General features: G+C 39.9%; 1 protein-coding gene across 1 annotated transcript in view; it reads right to left on the reverse strand.

Moving 5' to 3' along the window:
- Positions 1-17190: 17190 nt before the first annotated feature.
- PNPLA8 (patatin like domain 8, phospholipase A2) overlaps positions 17191-19906 on the reverse strand; it is a 47756-nt gene continuing 45040 nt past the window's right edge. The window contains exon 10 of the mRNA XM_040472983.1: positions 17191-19029. Within this exon, the coding sequence (XP_040328917.1) occupies positions 18755-19029 (275 nt within the window). The 3' untranslated portion in view covers positions 17191-18754. The remainder of the gene's footprint in view (positions 19030-19906) is intronic.

The following is a 19906-nucleotide window of genomic DNA, read 5'->3' on the forward strand; positions in this document are numbered from 1 at the left end:
CTCAACCCACAGGAACTGGGAGACAATAGGTGTTTCTAGTTATAGCTATAATTTCGTCACTGATACGATTGTTTAAGTGCATTTCAGAACTCTGAATTCACATCTGCCCATGCATATCATATCTGTTTTCTGGATGGGAGAGGGGAAACTGGGTCAGCTGGTGGTTGGGATAAGATGCAGATACAGTCTGGGTAAAGAAGCAAGTGTGGAAAACGCGTTAGACAACAGTGTGCCTTGTCCAAAGGTCAACCCCGCCAGTGCCACAACCCAGAGCCACACTTTGCTCCTATAGCCGAGCCCGTGCTTGGACATGCACCGTGCCCCCCCACCTCCCCAGGCTGTGCTACTCTCTCCTCTTGGATGTTAGCCACAGCCCCAGCTGGACCACACCCCTTGCAGCCTCACAGTGGGTGCTTATTACCCACCATGGATAATAATAAGATGTGCAGTTATGGATGAAATATAAATAATCACAGGCTGTGTAGTTTCATGCATCACCTAACCAGTAAGCAGTAGAAAGTCTCCACAGATGCAAAACACCAATAGCTCTCATGCCATCTGCCGCACGACCACAGAATTCACTGTCCCTGCCTGGTGCCGTGTGGCACCACAACAGAAACCAGAAATGTGCAACCCAGTCATTGCCTGGTGCTTAGCAACACAGTATCCCTGTACCTATCTAAAGAGTGTACTGCTTAAGCAATTGGAGGAAAATGTGACCTTAGTGGTTGCCATCTGTGGATTTCTTCTCCGGAAGCTTGTGAGTCACTAGGACCTTCTGCTTGGCTCAACCCACCCCCGTGGTTGGGAAACCGGCTTGGAAAGAGGAGAACATTTTCAGTGGTAATAAGTATGTTCCTTATAGCCAACTTCTCCATCTGTTCCTACAGTTTCTATCCATAGGAACATACATAGGTTCTGCAGATTGGATTTCAGACTAGCCAAGGTCAGCGTGCAATCAGCCACTGTAGATGGGGTCATTAGCGACAGCGAACTGTTGCTCTGGAAAATAGAGATGCTGAGAAACACTCTTGATATGTGCCCTTCATTGCTGGCTTAAGAGGGAACAGATGACAGGTACAATAAAGATGAATTCACCATGGAGAAACAAAAGGAAATGGCTTCAGAAATGATACTCTGGGGTCTAAATGAAGGGTTGATCCAAAGGCTTTCTCATTTGGTGTTTCGTTGAATTTATTTAAGAAGAAAAAATGGTGTTAGGTTGATGGGCATGTTGTATTTCCTTTTATATTTTTCTTTTACGCCTCGATTTAAATTTTACTTTAAAGCCTTCCAATATTTTTAAATGCCAGATAGCGACAGGAGACAAGCAAGTTCAGTACCGCCGTGCCCTGGGCCTTGTGCTTTCGAAGGCCCTGCTCTGGTCCACAGAGCCCCCTGTCACCCCTTCCTCCTCCTGGACCACATCTGGGTACAGAGGATCCCTGAATCTCATCAGGACTTGCAAAGCGTCTGCTCCTCATACTCCTAACAGAGGACTTTCTGGGGGTGGGCAAAACTGCAGGCCTGACGCATAGACATCTTAAAAGCTCTCATCACAAGAAGAAACGAAGTGAAACAAAGCTGTAACTGCGCATGGCGGTGGATGATAAGCAGATGTATTGTGGTGACCATTTCACAAGATATACAGATGTTGAGTCATTGTGCCATCCACCTGAAACTAATAGGTGTCAATTATATCTCAGTGGAAAAAAGTAACTAAGTGAAGCGATGGACGGGTGAACCATCATGTGATCGTGTGACAAGCAGGTGGTAATCGTGTCACCACAGAGACGTATAGAAAATCATCTCCTTGTACACCTGAAGCAGACACAATGTTATGTGCCAAATATATATCTTAGGACCCTGGAAAACAGGAACAAAAACAAAGAAACAAACCAACAAAAAACCCTGGAAGTCTGGTAAGTGGCTGATGCAGCAGTGTGGACAGGATATGGACACATGGATTGGGGTGTTCACCCAAGTCGGCTCGAGGCCCTCGAAGCTTTATGACTACACCCGGGATGGGCCATGGGCTGGGGTGTGGGGCTGTTTTCATCACCATATTCTGACACGCAACTACAAGAACTCTAAAGTTCAAACGTGGACGTCAAGATCTTTATGAAGGTATCTTTGTCAAAATAGGAAGGCAGAACATATCTTAAAACTTTTAAATATTTACACATGTGGTGTGGACCTCCAATTGTATTCTTTCCCCAAGCTTCCCCTCTCCCCTGTTTATTATGGAAGATCCTAAAAGAATCCATTTCTTACTATGATGAATATACTGATGTATTAAAACATACTGTTAGAATAATAAGGTTACGTCTGGATTTAAGTGATTTTGGCTTGTAATAGTTCGTACATAAATGGATCTCATCTTAATTTATTTATTTTTTTGGTAGGGGAGGGGAGGAGAGAAGCAGGGTTATTAGTGTAATAAAATTGTCTTGAATTGTCTAATTTGATATTGGTACAGAAAGTGCTTTCCTACCGTTCTCCCCTAGTTTGAAAAACTTACCGGATTTTCATTCAAAACCTACATTTGGAGATAAATGTGTTTTTGTCCTTCAGTGTTTTGATTATTCAGTTCGTTCATTGTTCAGCATTGTTGGTTTCTTCTCGTCGTTGCCGTTTGTTGTTTTATTTGAGCTGTTTTCATTTACCAAGAATTTCTTTGATAATGGAAGGGGTGGCAAAAATCAAATCACGTCACTTCCTGCTTGATTCCACTTGCTAAAATTAGAGGACGTTTATATTAATAATTTAACGACTTATGGTATAACACAACATGAAAATATCATGCTATATGTTAAAATAAGGAGAAGACTGAGAAATGAGGAAAATATTTATATGCAATATGGAAGAGTGGAGCAGAAAATGATATGTGTGCTATTATTGCAACTCTAAAAGGCATAAAAGAGAAAGATAATATGCAAATAAAAAGTTCTATTAAGGTGACAGAATTATGGGAGATTTTTAAATTGAGCATGTAAAGTTTGACCAGACATATCTTTCCAAAAAAATATTTTTATTTAAAATCTCGGACTCTTCATCGGAATTGGTAAGGATGGAGTAAAACTTTCACTATCAGCAGGTGACATGATACTATATATATGTGTGTGTGTGTGTGTGTGTGTGTGTACACGTATATATATGAATACATATATACACATACATATGTATATATATGTATATGTATATATATATGTATATGTACATTTATATATATATATATGTATATATATATATAAAACCCTAAAGATTCCACCAAAAAGCTATTAGAACTGATAAATGAATTCAGTAAGGTAACAGGACACAAAATGAATATACAGAAAGCCATTGCATTTCTATACACTAACAATGAAGCAGCATAAAGAGAAATTAAAAAAAAAAAATACCATCGAATTGCACCAAAAATAACAAAATATCTAGGAATACATTTGACCAAAGAGGCGAAAGATCTGTGCTCTGAAAACTAGAAAACACTGATGAAAGAAATTGAATACAACACAAAGAAATGAAAAGACATTCCATACAAACGATCCTAAAATTGGTATGGAACCACAAAAGACCTCAAATAGCCAAAGCAATCTCTAAAAAGAAAAATAAAACCGCAGATACCACAATTCCAGACTTCAAGTTGTATTACAAAGCTGTAGTCATCAAAACAGTATGGTACTGGCCCAAAAACAGACACATAGATCAATGGAACAGAATAGAAAACCCAGAAATGAACCCACAGCTATATGGTCCATTAGTCTTCAACAAAGCAGGAAAGAATACACAATGGGAAAAAGACAATCTCTTCAACAAATGGTGTTGGAAAAACTGGACAAGCAACATGTAGAAAAAAGAAATGGAGGAGTGCCTGGGTGGTTCAGTCAGTTAAGCATCTGACTTCGGCTCAGATCATGATCTCATGGTTCGTGGGTTTGAACCTCATGTCAAGCTCTGTCTTGACAACTCGGACCCTGGAGCCTGCTTCAAATTCTGTCTCTCTCTCTCTCTCTCTCTCTCTCTGTCCCTTCCCCAGTCATTCTCTTTCAAAAATAAATAAACGTTAAAAAAAAAAAAGAAGAAAGAAATGGAACCACTTTCTTACACCATACACAAAAATAAATGGATTTATCCTCAAAATGGATTAAGGATCTCGAAGTGAGACCTGAAACCATAAAAATCTGAGAAGAGAGCACAGGCAGTAATTTCTCTGACATGGGTCATAGCAACATCTTTCTACATATGTCTCCTGAGGCGAGGGAAACAAAGCAAAAATAAACTATCGGGATTACATCAAAACAAAAAGCTTCTGCACAGTGAAGGAAACAACCAATGAAATTATAAGGCAACCTACAAAATGGGAGAAGATATCTGCAAATGACATCTCTGATAAAGGGTTAGTGTTCAAAATATGTAAAGAACTTACACAACTCAACACTGAACACCTAAATAATCCAATTTAAAAAATGGGCAAAAGATATGAACAGACATTTCTCCAGAGAAGACATACAGGTGGCCAACAGACAAATGAAAAGATGTTCATCACCACTTACCATCAGGGAAATGAAAATCAAAACTGCAATGAGGTATCACCTCACACCTGTCTGAATGGCTAAAAACAAAAACACAAGAAACAACAAGTGTTAGCAAGGATGTGGAGAGAAAGGAAACCCAGTGCACTGCTGGTGGGAATGCAAACTGGTGCAGCCACTCTGGAAAACAGTATGGAGCTTCCTCAAAAAGTTAAAAATAGAACGACCTATAATCCAGGAATCGCATCACTCCGTATTTACCCAAAGAATATGAAAACACTAATTCAAAGGGACACAAGCCCACCTGTACTGATTGTAGCATTATTTACAATAGCCGAACTGTGGAAAGAGCCTAAGTGTCCATTGATAGATGAATAAAGAAGATGATGAGGAGGATGATGATGATGATGATGATGTGTGTGTGTGTGTGTGTGTGCGCGCGTGTGTATAAACACAGTGGAATATTATTCAGCCACAAAAAAGAATGGAATCTTGCCATTTGCAACAATATGGATGGATTTAGAGGGTGTAACGCTAACTGAAATAGGTCAGACAGAGAGAGAAAAATGCCATATGATTTCATTCATATGTGGTATTCGAGAAACAAAAAAAGGGGTCCCCAGGTGGCACAGTTGGTTAGGCATCCTAGTCTTGATTTCGGCTCAAGTCATGATCTCACACTTCGTGGGATCAAGCCTCCCCATCGGGCTCTGCACCGATGGCGTGGAGCCTCCTTGGTGCTCTCTCTCTCCCTCTCTCTCTGCCCCTCCCCTGCTTGCTCTCTCTCTCAAAATAAATAAATAAAAACATTTTTAAAAAGAAGCAAACAAAATGAACAAAGCGAAGAAAAAGAGAATGACAAACCAAAAAACAGACTCTTAACTATAGAGAACAAACACGTAGTTACCAGAGGGGAGTTGGGTGGGGTGATGGGTCCAATTGGTGAGGGGGATTAATTAAACTTATAATTAATTAAACTAAATAAAATTATCTTGATGAGCACCAAGTAATAGATGAAAGTGTTGAATCACTATGTTGTACAACTGAAACTAACATAACACCGTATGTTAGCTCCGCTGGAAATAAAATTTTTTTAAAATGTAAGTCAACGAAAAGTCTCTTTTCTCATTTTCTCCCCCCGTCCCTTCTCTACATCATGCCATAGACCAGACTGTGGTACCTGGTGGGCTCCACGATGGATTTCTTCACAGCTACCTGGTTTCATTTGCACAGTTAGCAACTATTGCAACCTGCTGGAAATGTAATTTGCTAAATATCTTAAAGCATCTTTTTAGGCATATATAAGACATGTAGGGTCTACAGTTCTCATGCTTGTTATTCTCTTTTATTTTTTTGTTGTTGTGGTTGTGTTATTTTAAAATCAATTTCAGGAAATTGTTTTAAAACCATTTGGAAGCAAATAACAGAGATGTAATAATTCACGTGCAACAAGAGCATTTGTATCCTTGATTTTTATCCCAAAGTACAATACTAAGTATAATAGCATTAATGTGTTTAGCAATGCAACATGCAGTACGATTTAACAATAATAAAAGATAATGCAGAAAACTAAAAAGACGCCCTGCCCTGTCAAATGATTCTATGATCCTTACAAGGTTTGGAGGGGAAGAATGTTGCACAACTTCGGGCTAAGATATTGTGTTTGAGAAACACACGCTTAGATGTTGGAACTAGTGTATTTCCGGGAAAAATAATATTAACTGAATGTACTTTCCCTCAGTACCTTAATTTCCCAGAACACAAAAATAATAGCAATTACCGATTGAGTGCCGACTATATTCCAGGCACTTTGACTTCTATTATTCTTCCTGCTCACAACACGGCATTTTTCGGGTGAGGAAACTGTCGGGGAGGTGAAGGAACTTGGCTCAAGTCTCACTTGGAACCACAACAAAGACCTTCATCTTAACACAAAACCTATCACCTCCCGCGGGCTATGACGGGGACTCTGGGGAGACTAGACAGACAACTGGACAACACAACACCATTTGTGTACTTCCAAAGCACGTAGGCTATCACTCCCTGTCTTATTTTTCTGACATCCAGATCTTTCACATCCAGATCTTTTAGGACAAGTTTCTCGATGTACCGAAACGGCATTAAGAGTTAAAGGCAATGATACAAAAGGGCCCTTAATAAATGTCATTTAGATGATGAAGCCTTCCCCTTTTAGAAAAATAAAAGCAAATGTCACAGAAACACAGCTCTTGAGCGATACCGGGCAAGAATACAAGTCACTACCACGACCAAAACCTATTAATTGCATCCCATCCCCCCCCACTCACTCCACCCCCCCAGCTATTATTGGCGAAGCGGTGGAAAGAGTCCTGGACTGGGAGGCCACTGGCTCAAGCCATCATATTGAACAGGGTGAGGTCACGCAAGCCTTTGGATTTGCTGGTGATGTGCTTTTCATATATTACTTGTGGGGTACACGTGCTGGCCCGGCCAAACCCGCAAGACGGTCGTTAGAATAAAAAGAAGAAGTATATTTGCAAGTGTTTGGGAAAGGCTAGAAATGCTGTCTGCAACCACGAATAAATGTATACGGATGTGTGACTATAGTTACTGTCCATTGAAGACACAGAGCTCTCCACCCATAAATTTACTAAAACAAGGTGCATCTTCAAGGATGTAGACAGCCCAATAAAAAGACTCCATCTGCAAAAAAAAAAAAAAAAAAAAAGACTGAGACCCCAAGTGAGGGGAGCAGCTAGGATGGACAGGAACATGGTTTTAGAATGAGAAGATACTGGTGAGATAGAGGTAGATAAAAGCTCACGTTTCAAACAAAAGAAATCTGTCTTCTGTGCCCAGAAGGGTTGTATTTGAGCCCCTGTCAAGATGAGAGGCACACAGACCGATGCAGCAGCGTTTACCCCAGGCGCCAGGCGACAGGAAATGCCAGGCTTTGTCATCTGTGCCATTTCAATGATCTGTAAAGGGCCCCACTCACCCTGAGGAAAATGGTACCCGCCAAGAGCCTACCTACCAGACAGGGAACGGCCCCGTGTTCAGATCTCAAAGGTCAAGGGTTTCAGACAGTACTTTTGAAAGCAGTTGCCTTTCCCCCACCTCCCCATAATGGTTTCAGGGAGATCAGTCAGGTTAGCCTCATTTAAGAAAAATATTAAGGACCTCTAATGTATCGAGCAGGGGGCCGGAAACTGTGAGGTATTAGCAAGAGAAGCGTATGATAAGCTGAGTTGGGAATACATAATGTAATTAGTTAAAAAGAAAGAAAGTTACGTTACTTCAATTACGGGACCCCGTGAGAATGTTCCTTCCTTTCTCTTTCGTGCTTCAAACAGAAGCACGTGTGATAGTTTCATTTATGTGTTTTAAAATCGCAATCGTGGCTCGCAGATATTTGCAGATGACTGCAGTGCCTACAAGACGCTTGTTTTTAAAAGAGTGACTCTGGTTGTGAAAATCACCCTAAAGAGATGTGGAGTTGAGTGGGTAGATCACACTTGTTGAGCTGGGCGTGGCAGTATTTTTCCACACACTATTGCCCACATTCAGGACACTGCGTCTGAAGATGAGGTTCACCACGTAAGAATGGTATAAGCCCGTATCACAAAATTCTCTGCTCTCTAAACTTCATCAAAACCTTTGAAGCACATGTTTCCTTCTTCTGTATGCATATATAAACAGATATTTTCACTATATACATTCAGCAAACATGGCCTAAAATCCAATGCCTTTACAGTTTCTGAGGATCAGACTGGATACGTTTCACATAATTCAACATGGGAAGTGGATGCCTAAGGGCATGTTTAGATTTGTATGGATTATTTGTATCCTGATACCAAGGGTGCATTCAAAATTAGCAAAATAACAACACCTGTGATTTACAAAGAATGTGGCTTTAAGGATTGACACACACACACACACACACACACACACCCCATGTGATTTTGGAATGGTTCTTAGTTCTAGTATTATTTTGAAAATTTGAGTGTTTTAAGAACAAATTTGAAAGGCAGAGAGAGAGGTTGAGTTACAAGAGCCTTTTCAATCTGAGTCTTTAAAAAATCTCTTAGATGGTTGATGTATGTTACCACAAACACAAAAGCACAATGCCTAATGTTTGTTACCCCAGAACATTTGTTTTTAACAGTGTGGTCCAATTGTACGAAACATAACAAGAATGATAAGGCACTTTCTTTTGCAAGATTCCTATAGAGTGAATCCCAAGGACTGTGTTCAATATAGAACGTAGCGTATTTGGTGACTTTTTGGTTTTTTTCTTTTTAATATTCTGTTCTGTTTGGTCCAGGTATGGGTTATTTTCAATTGTTGTCACGCTTCTTTCTACATTATTTGCAGAGGTAATTTAATTCAAATGTACATTAAATACTATGTTGGAGCAAGGTATGCTTGGAATACAATGTAACGTGATTAATATAAGATGACATAGCTTTCCTTTCTCAGATAGCTCGACGGACTTTTGGATTGCTGTTAATCACTTTGTTTTTTTACAAACACCGTCAGTAGAGGGATATGCTATAAGCGAGAGTGTTTCCAACTAGTAATTGTTAGACTATTTTGTTCTATAAAAGAGTACATTTAGGGGCGCCTGGGTGGCTCAGTCGGTTAAGCGTCCGACTTCGGCTCAGGTCATGATCTCATGGTCCGTGAGTTCGAGCCCCGCGTCGGGCTCTCTGCTGACAGCTCAGAGCCTGGAGCCCATTTCAGATTCTGTGTCTCCCTCTCTCTCTGCCCCTCCCCTGTTCATACTCTGTCTCTCTCTGTCTCAAAAACAAAACAAAACAAAACAAAAAAAAAACAAACATAAAAAAAAAGTTAAAAGAGTACATTTATCTTGGGTTGATCCTTGAAAATTGTCTAAACGATACCAATCTGGCATTTACATGTGATAAACCTTAGATTAAAGTATGTGAAAGGATATTACAGTATTTATTTTAGGTGTATAATTTTTAACAGACTGGTGTCATTTGTGTTCACACTATGATCTTTAATTTCCCATTGATAATGAGAAGGTTATTTGTTTTTCTTTGGCGAAGGACATAGAGCCTGAGCAGCGCTCAGGAAAGAGAAGCCCTTACTCACCGTCATCATCATCTCATGCTAGTATAAAGCAGAGATAATGCTAGCACCTACCTCACAAGGTTAAATGGCGATAAATGTTAGCCACAGCTATTACCAGAACCCCCCATCATTTTGGAACATGTAACCTGTTCATATTAATCAGACTGAAATCTTTAAATTACATCTCAACTATGTATGGTCTAGAGGCGAGGAATGAATCTGTATCAAGTTAAAAGAGTCTTATCATGAAGGTAAGTCAACGTTTCGGTCAATATTTTAACCAGTTACAGAAACTAATAGTTCCTACCTGTGGAATGTGATGAATTTCAAACCACATGCATCGGTCTGAATAAAGGTTATAATGAACAAGGCAATCAGTGTGACTTCTGAGACAGACACATTTATCAAACCCTTGGACCAGCGCATGCAAACAGTTCAGTCCAGGGACATCTGTACTCTGTGAATCTTGTTTGGAGGGTAGATAGCTCCTGCCAGGAACAGAACAAACTGTTTTTTAATGTGATCTCCCTCCTTCCTATTTCCTAGTCATGAAAAGAGCAATTGCCATAGATGTGGTCCAAAAAAAAAAGTGAGATGAAGTGAACAGCTCAGTTGTTTTTCAACTTGGCATTAAAAAAAAAAAAAAAAAAAAAAAAAAAAAAAAGAACAAGAAGCAACGAATGCAGTGAGAATTCCTATTGGGATGAAACGGGAATGGAATTTTGCACACGGTGGGTGCACCCTAGCTCTGGGTCTAAGTATACCCTCAATTTCTTGTGGAAGAAATTTGTTACTTGCATTTTGTGGATAAGCAGCTCATACTTTCTGAAAGGGAGCAGTGTCGGTTTTTGGGGTGGGGGAATTCTTCACAATGAAGGGCTCTCCTCCGCCCGGTCTGTAGTAGAACAGTAACCATATCCGACTCCCCGAGCACTAAATCTGCTAGTTCCCCCAGACAATCACTCCCTACTCCCCTAGATTTTCGGGGATGTGGGTAACACCACGCCTAGTAGAGACCCAGTGTGGTAGACAAGGGTGTAAGCACTATTGACCCGATCTGATGTTGGAATTACACTCCCTCACTGACTAAACCCAAGAGGGGAGATTTGTTTTAGCAAACAGAGGTATGAAGTCACTTTGCAACTTTTCAGGAAAGGACATTCTAGGAAAGAGGGTTAGAAAAAGTTGTGGTTAAGAAAATGGATTCCTGGGGCACCTGGGTGGCTCAGTTGGTTAAGCATCTGATGGGCATTGAGGAAGGCACCTGTTGGGATGACCACGGGGGTGTTGTATGGAGACCAATCTGACAATAACTTTCATATTAAAAAAGAAAAAGCATCTGACTTCAGCTCAGGTCACAATCTCACGGTGTGTGAGTTCGAGCCCCGCGTCGGGCTCTGTGCTGACAGCTCGGAGCCTGGAGCCCGCTTCGGATTCTGTGTCTCCCTATCTCTCTGCACCTCCCTTGCTCGCACTCTCTTCCTCTCGCTCAAAAATAAATAAACATTAAAAAAATTTTAGAAAATGGATTCCCCTTAGCTTTCCCATGTCCTGCCTGTGGTATGTTGTGCAACTTTTTCTAACCAAGGAAGGGATGATGATAATACGCACCTCACAGGCTTTCTGTGAGGATTAAAGGTGCTAACACGTGTAGCTTGCTTAGCTCCATTCCGGGTACACGGCAAGTACTCAAATGTGACAGCTGTGAGGCATAAAGGTAACAAACTGGGAGTTCATGCATTTAAAGGAGCCAAGAATTTCTCAGAATAACATACACCCAAAGGAACAAAGGTCAATTACGACAGCCTCACAGAAAAACCTAAAAAGGGGCACCTGGGTGGCTCAGTCGGCGAAGCATCTGACTTCGGCTCAAGCCATGATCTCATGGTCCGTGAGTTCAAGCCCCGCATCAGGTTCTGTGCTGACAGTTCGGATCCTGTGTCTCCCTCTCCCACTCACACTCTCTCTCTTAAAGATAAACATTAAAGACATTAAAAATAAAACTAAAAAAATAAGGCAAATGGCAATTTTCTACCGTTAGAAGCATGTCTTATTTGTTGCCCTGTTAACTGGTAAAGAAAAAATAAGAAAGTGTGTATTTTCATAAATTCACAAGGCGTGAGATGAGCTTCTGTGTTTATTATTTTGTGCCATATTTTAAATTCATCATGGACTCCTGTTCAAATTTGTAGAATTCAGCAACTCTACACTCAATGGCTCGCAATTGCTCAGCCTATGTCAAAATGTTTTGTTTCATTCGTTCATTATGAATTTGGTGTAGGAATCCACAATGAACACACGAAAACAAAGAGAACAGGCACTCTAATTCCTAAATTCGTAACCTAACAAATAAATGGATGGAGCACCTAACATGCTGTTCTCTAAATTAGCCTGTAATTCATATTTTTACTGATTGAGACTGAACTCTAATCCAATTAACACATTTAATCAGATATAAATTCAAAACATCTTAGATAAGAAAAACATAGAATGCTAAAATGTGACTCCGTAGCTGGTGAATTACTCAGTGCCTGCAACAATAAAATATCATCTGACCCAGAATCCAGGATCTGACTTTTTCTAAATGAATAAAATTCCAAGAGATTTAAATCCCTTTATGCCAAAGTAATGCAGTAATGTAAATGTGATATTTAATACATACACATGCTGTTGCACAATAAATACCGAACACTTTAAAATGTGTGTTCACTGCCCAAAGATAAAAATAACCCAGAACTATCACAGTCATGCGTTACCAGTAAGACCACTATGAGAATACTGGGATGATTTTTCACGATCTGTAACACCCTGCCCGTACTTCATGGGCCAGGCTACTGTGACATTACTAGGTTGGTAATTCACAAACTGGAAAATCACGCCATCACCAGAGGTGCGATCACCATATGTATGTATTTCTACAGGCCAGCATCAATTACAAAATGCAATTAAAAAGACATTCTGTTCACAATGATATCAAAATGAATAAAATACTTAGAAATAAATTTTCCAAAAGGAGGGCAAGAGTTGTACGCTGCAAACTACAAAACATGGCTGAGCTCAAATTTTTTAAATATCCAAATAAATGGAGAGATAGTCCATATTCATTGCATGCTTTGAAAGACAGACACTACTGAGACGCAATGTTGTTAAAATGTCAGTTCTCTCAACATTACCTATACATTCAATGCAATCCCTATCACGTTCTAGCAGTTGTGTGTGTGTATGTGTGTGTGCGTGTGTGCATGTATCTAAAATATATATGGAAACACAAAGGAACAACAAACGCTATAATAATTTTTAAAAAGAACAAGTTGGAAGAATTATACGTTGCTTTCAAAACTTCTTATATAGCTATAGTAACAAGGACAGTGAGTTACTGATACAGGAATACCATACAGGCCAATGGGACAGAGTAGGATCCAGAAAGAGACTCACAAATTTAAAGACAACAGATTTTTGACAGAAGTACAGATGCAATTCAATGGCGAGAGGATATTTTTTTCAACAAATGATGTCGGGGCAACTGGACATCCCTACACACACACACACACACACACACACACACACACGCACACACACACACACTTTGACCATTATTCATATCATAAACAAAATTAACTCAAATTGGCAAAATGATAAATTGACGCTCATCAAAATTAAAAACTCGTATGCTTGCTTTCAAAGACACCATTGAGAAAGTGAAAAGACAAGCCACAGACTAGGAGAATAGAGCTGCAGATCATGTATCTGGCAGGAGACTTGTATCCAGAATATAAAGAACTCTTACAACTCAAAAGGAAGTCAGATAAATCAACTGGGAAATGGGCAAAACATTTGAACATTTTAACCAAAGAAGATACACAAATAGCTAATAGGCACCTGAAAAGATGCTCAACATCAATAGTCATTGGAAGGCCACAAATTAAAACCACAATAAAATGCCATTACATGTGCCCTTGTATGGCTATCATCAAAATGACAAACATTACCCATGTCTGATAAAGATGTGCAGACTGGAACACACACACTGCTGACAGGGACATAAAATGGTATAGACACTTTGGAAAACTGCACGGCTATTTCCTGAAAAGTTACACATACACTTACCACACAATTGCAACAATTAACTTCCAGATATCTATTCAAGAAAAATGACAACATAGGTCCTCAAGGAGGCCTGTACGCGAATTTCACAGCAGCATCACTCCTCATAGGTAAACACTAAAGACAACTCAAATGATCATCAACTTTGAATGGATAAATGAACGTGGTATATCCATACAATGGAATACCACACAACAATAAAAAGAAGTCAACCACGGACACATGCCACAACGTGGATGAATCTCAAAAGCATGCTAAGGAAAGAAGCCAGATGCAAGAGATTACATACCATATGATGATATGTACATGAAATATCCAGAAATGGTAAATCTGTGCTGACAGAAAGATCAGTGGTTGTCTGGGGCTGGGGACAGGAGCCGGGAATGACTACAAACGCGCACGAGGGAACTTTTGAGGGCTAACGGAATGGCTCTAAGATTGGATTATGGTGATGGTTATGTAACTGTATAAATCTGCTAAAAGTGACTGAATTGTACAGTTACAAAGGGTGGCTTTTTGGCATGAAAATTCTACTTCAATACCCTGTAAAAAAATAATGGAAAAAGAAAAGACACTTCACGTTAAAGTGGGAATTGGGGCACCTGGTTAGTTCCGTCGGAGGAGCGTGCGATTCTTCATCTTGGGGTCACGACTTCGAGCCCCATGTAGGGTGTGGAGATTACTTAAATAAATAAAACTTTAGGGGGGAAAAGAGAAAGAGGCATTGATCTTCAAATATGGGTGATGGAAAGGGTGAAGTCCATTCTGGTATAAAGATGACAGTCGAAAAACATTTGTACAATGAATAATGAGCTTCTGAACTTGGCTAACTGGGAGAGAGAAAAAAAAACTACAATATTCATGATTTTCTTCATTTCACTATTATTTAACTTTCTAACCGCCTTGGTTTCCTTTGTTGCAAAATAAGAATAATAATAGTACCTCCTTCACAGGGATAGAATGAGGCCTAATGAGATGATGGACACAGTGCTTTCAGTATAATGCCTGGCATGTAAGTGCTAAATATTAAATATTAGTCGGGGCTCCTGGGTGGCTCAGTCGGTTAAGTGTCCGACTTGGGCTCAGGTCATGATCTTGCGGTTTGTGAGCTCAAGCCCCACATCGGGCTCTGTGCTGACAAGCTCAGAGCCTGGAGCCTGCTTTGGATTCTGTGTCTCCCCATGTCCCCGTGTCTCAGCCCCTCCCCTGCTCATGCTCTGTCTCTCTTTGTCTCTCAATAATAAATAAATGTTAAAAAAAATTAAATATTAACTATCAGCAATCATAAAAATATTCAGATTGCCTCTCTAGATGTTAAGATACTTAACAAAACACATTGATATTGCTCTACTTCCACGGCTATGAAATTTCCCTAAAAGTAAAAATAGAACCACAATGAACTTTGTCAACCTTATTTGTAATAAAATTATTGACACTGGAGAAATTTTGGTTTTCCAATCAGATTTTAAAAGATAAATCCAGGGGCGCCTGGGTGGCACAGTCGGTTAAGTGTCCGACTTCAGCCAGGTCACGATCTCGCGGTCCGTGAGTTCGAGCCCCGCGTCGGGCTCTGGGCTGATGGCTCGGAGCCTGGAGCCTGTTTCCGATTCTGTGTCTCCCTCTCTCTCTCTGCCCCTCCCCCGTTCATGCTCTGTCTCTCTCTGTCCCAAAAATAAATAAACGTTTGAAAAAAAAAAAAAAAGAATCTGGCTTTCTGCTAAAAAAAAAAAAAAAAGATAAATCCATTTGCAAGGACCACAGTGACATATTTTAAAAACACAAAATGAGACATATCCATTGGCATGCACAAAAACTAGCTGATTTAAATACATGTTTATCAAGAAGCATAATGGTTTTATGGAAACCAATTTGACAATAAATTTCATATATATAAAAAAGAAGCATAATGGTTTGCTAAAGACATCAGTTAAATCTTACGCAGTAAATAGGAAAAAAATGTAATATCCTAACTTCTTGTTTTTTTGCAACTTACCTATTGTTTATAAGTTATCACAGAATTACAGGATTTAAGGATTCCAACTAGGCCAATGATCTCTTTTTAAGAATTTTCTCTCATAAAGAACCTATCCTACTTTAAAAAATAGTGAAGAATCCATAACCTACTTGGTAGCAAGCGCTTATCTTTCCGAAGAGTGTTCTTTACTTCTGTTCTTTCCTGAAAAGAAATCCACTTTGCTTTTGGAGAATGCAAAGCACTGGCTTCATTATAAGATGAGGGTTATCTCAGGTGAATTACACAGTTGCTCAGATAACCGGTTTCAAGGACAAATGGGGACAAGAATGACTGAGAACTGGTACACCGCACACCTGGGTGTGCCTCCTGTTGGAGAGCGAAGAGCTCAAGAAACAGGGACAGGGACATGGGGACATACTTAGGGCCCGTGCAACGTAGCGTAAGAGAGAAGCTATGGCCAGAGGACACTTGTCTATTTTGTAGTGTTCAAGAGGTAAATAATCAGCGAAGCAAAAACAAGGAGAGTTAACTTCAGCTGGAAAAGAGGTGGGCCGCATTAACATGCCCTGTCTTCACACTGATAATAGTGACCTTAGGAGAAGGTGTGAATAGGTCAACTGCATGAAGTATTACTTTACTGGGCTTGAAATGTTTTACTAGAAACAAAGTATTTCTGGGGACTCCTTCTGACTCCCAATTGTTTGCGTTTTTCTTATGAGTTGCTTCAGTTGCATAGCAATACGCAATTATTTGTGGTCTGAAAGGACGCCTTTACATCTTTAGAGATCACTGGTATTTGGGCAGACCAAAACCCTGGAAAGCCAAGTCCCTTGCCTATAGTCCTTGGGCCCTTTCGAATGCTCCCTCTCTGTAAAGCGAGCTTTCAGGCTACTTTAACTTCCCGATCTCATACGCTGATAAACTTTTGCCTGCTGCTCACTTAGAAAAAAGAAAGAAAAGAAACCATTGGTATTTTCATACTTACTTACACTGGGTCTAAAACTGTGTAATCTGCATCTCACAAACCTATCATTTTAGTCACATTACTAGCACTGACACTTGTGACATATTCAAAACTGTGACAAGAATTATTGCTAGAACATAGCAGATTAAGTAAAGGTTTGGGCTTCGAACTTTTGGGATCCTCGCTGCTTCAGTAAGTAGCAGCTCCATACAGGGTGAGCGGTCAGCTGCTGGCAGGGGCGGGGAAGCTCAGAGGAAGCCCATCTGTTCTATCACCAGAACAAAGTCATAAGCCTCCCCTCTGTCCCCTTCTCCTAGAGAGAAGGAAGTCTAGGAAGATTCCTTGGGAATCTACTTTCTCCTGGATAAAATGGGATGTGGGAGGAGCGAAGGCTCACAGTGTCAAGTTAACCCAGGCAGGGCTCTCTCCTGCCTCTAGGGGAAATCCCACGCAGCCCATTTGCCTCTAGAGACAGCTCTACCTGAGCTACTATTTTTAATAAAGATTAGTATCTGTAGCAAGAACAGAACTGAAACATGGCCAGCATACCTTTTATTACAGAAATAAGAATGTTGAGACACTCAGAGAGACCCAGGCGTCAAAACCATTTCTATTCTCTGTGTTTTTTATATGATGTGTTGGAGAATTAACTACATTTCTAAAATCGACGATTTTTCCTCTTTGCTGCTTTGAAAAGAGCAGGTAATTCTACCAAGCATTAAGACTGAAAGCTCATTTTCACATCTCTTCCCATGGTTTGCTTGTATATTTGCAGAATTTCGATTGCCATACAAGAGGACGTTAACATCTTAGAGCCAGCTTTTCTCATTCGATCAATAAAATATCCGAAGCCCAGAGTGCCTGTCCCCCCTCCTCCAGGTTACAAACAGGACTCTGCATCAGAGGTGGGATTAACATCCAGACTCTCAGCTCCCCCCAGCACTCTGAACCATGCCTCACTGCCTCTGTGAATTCACGTTACATAGAAGCCAGAGCCATGTCCACGCAATGGGGTTTAGCTTTAGTTGATGTGTACACAAAGCAAAAGGCATTTACCTTTTCACATTTTTCTGGACAAATCTAAACATGATGGAAGGCTTTACATGGCAGATGGAGAGACAACAAAGCAAAGATGAATTTGGTTGGCATAAACAATGATTCGGATCGGTACACCTACAACCTCCGTGAAATCCGATGGTTAAAGGAGTTAATCAGGTAAAACAAAACATAATTTTTTAAGCACACTGTGGACAGGTATATTCAAATGCTTACAAAAGGTGGGAAGAAGCTACGTTACAAACAATAAAAACTTTACAAATGACATTAGCCTTTCAACAATACATTATTTCAATAGTTTATTTTTGTTAAGATAGGGATATTTTCTCAGTAAATTCAAATAGTTAATTTTATAACAGTGAATGGATAAGCTAGAGCTAGAAAAGTTAACACCCAGCACTATCTTTAAATTTCAGGTGGAAAAGTGGTTGATTGGAACTTCTCTCTTTATGAGCCAAAGTGTTGAAAGAAACAAATTTTGAATAGAACTGTGTACCTGGTTCTTTCATATTTCAAATGTGAAAGTCCTCTGATAGAGAAAATTCCACGTTTCTGCACCTGTTTTGATGTCATTACGGTCAAAGGCAACATTTGGATCCTAGAATGCAGCTGGTCCAAACATCAGTGATGGAAATTTAAGAAATTGGCTTTTCCACTAACAGAAAACCAGTCATCAGACAAATTCAACATGATTATGGTGACTAAAGCAAAAACATCACGTGTAGTGGTGTCACAGCTCTTGCTTGGCACATATATTAATAAATTTTCAAATATCAAACAATATAACACCAAGATCTACTAAAACCAACTAGCACAGAAAGATTCCTAAAGCACTGTTAATTATGAACATCATAAAAACCGAATCCCATATGAATTCTGTAACCAAGCACACCCTCTGTGCTGCACAAGCCGGTCCGAGCACGTTCTTTCTTCAGGAATTCTCCAGCATCTCAAAGCAAACTCGGGCCGAAGCCCCCAATTCCTTACTGAATTCACTGCATCTTCTGAACAGGCCCTCACTTAGGGACATGGACACACACACACTTCTCACAATTTTGAAAAAAATGGAAGGCCTTCGTACATGTCAGTTTTTAGTTTTATCCAATCGTTAATTTTCTGCAGAGTTGTTTTTTCTTGACTTAGTATTTTTGCAAGTTTTTTCATTTTTTCTTCGTTTCTTTCGATGTACTTCAACCCTTCCAGCTGCAGCTGATTGAGCTTTTCATTTCGGCTTTCGTCTAGAGGTATGTTTTCACACATCACAGGATTAAATCTAAAATAGGTGTCAGGAGGTAACAGACCATCAAGCATCACATGGACTTCTGTTAAAACAAAGAGAGAACAGGGTAGATGAGAAAATTGACTTACTCTGCAATGATCTAATTTTATCCTTATTTAAAATTATCTTCTTTTAAGGCAAATTACAAAGCCTTCCTTATTTCATCACTCCAGCCCATTAAAAGTAGGTTTAAGGAATCCATAATAACGAATCTAAGGAAATTCATCTCCCAAGATACTTCTTCCTGTAATTCTGCTACTTGCTCCTTTACGCTCTTGTCGCTGTTTTCGGTCATACTGTTAGCCACCGCTGAAATGCCTTTCCAACTTGTTTTGTTTTTAATGTTTATTTATTTTGTGTGAGAGAGAGAGAGAGGGAGGGAGGGAGGGAGGGAGGGGCAGAGAGAGAGGAGAGAGAGAGAATCCCAAGCAGGCTCCACACTGTCAGCACAGAGCCAAAAGCGAGGCTCCATTTCACAAACCTTGAGATCATAACCCGGGCCGATATGAAGAGTCAGATGCTTAACTGACTGAGCCACCCAGGCGCCCCTCTTTTTGTTTTTAATTTTGGGTATCATCTTTATGGAGGTATAATCTATCTACGATAAAATTCACCAGTTTTAAGTATATAATTTGAGAAGTTTTGACAAATGTATACCTTTGTGTAATCACAACAATCAGGACATAAAACATTTCGATCACCCCCCAAAGTCCTTAATGCCTTTTTTATAGTTCCTCCTCTCCTTACTCTTTGGCTCTTCTAGAATTTCATACAAATAGAATCAGAAATACATAGTTCTGTGTCTAGCTTCTTTTACATAGCAACACGCTTTGGAAATTCATCCCTGTCATAGTATGTATCATAGTTCCTTCCTTTTCACTGGTGAGTAGAATTCCATTGCACAGATATACACCACAGTT

This window comes from Herpailurus yagouaroundi, unplaced genomic scaffold, assembly GCF_014898765.1.
Source record: "Herpailurus yagouaroundi ecotype Mexico unplaced genomic scaffold, PumYag 100, whole genome shotgun sequence".
NCBI lineage: Eukaryota > Metazoa > Chordata > Mammalia > Carnivora > Felidae > Herpailurus > Herpailurus yagouaroundi.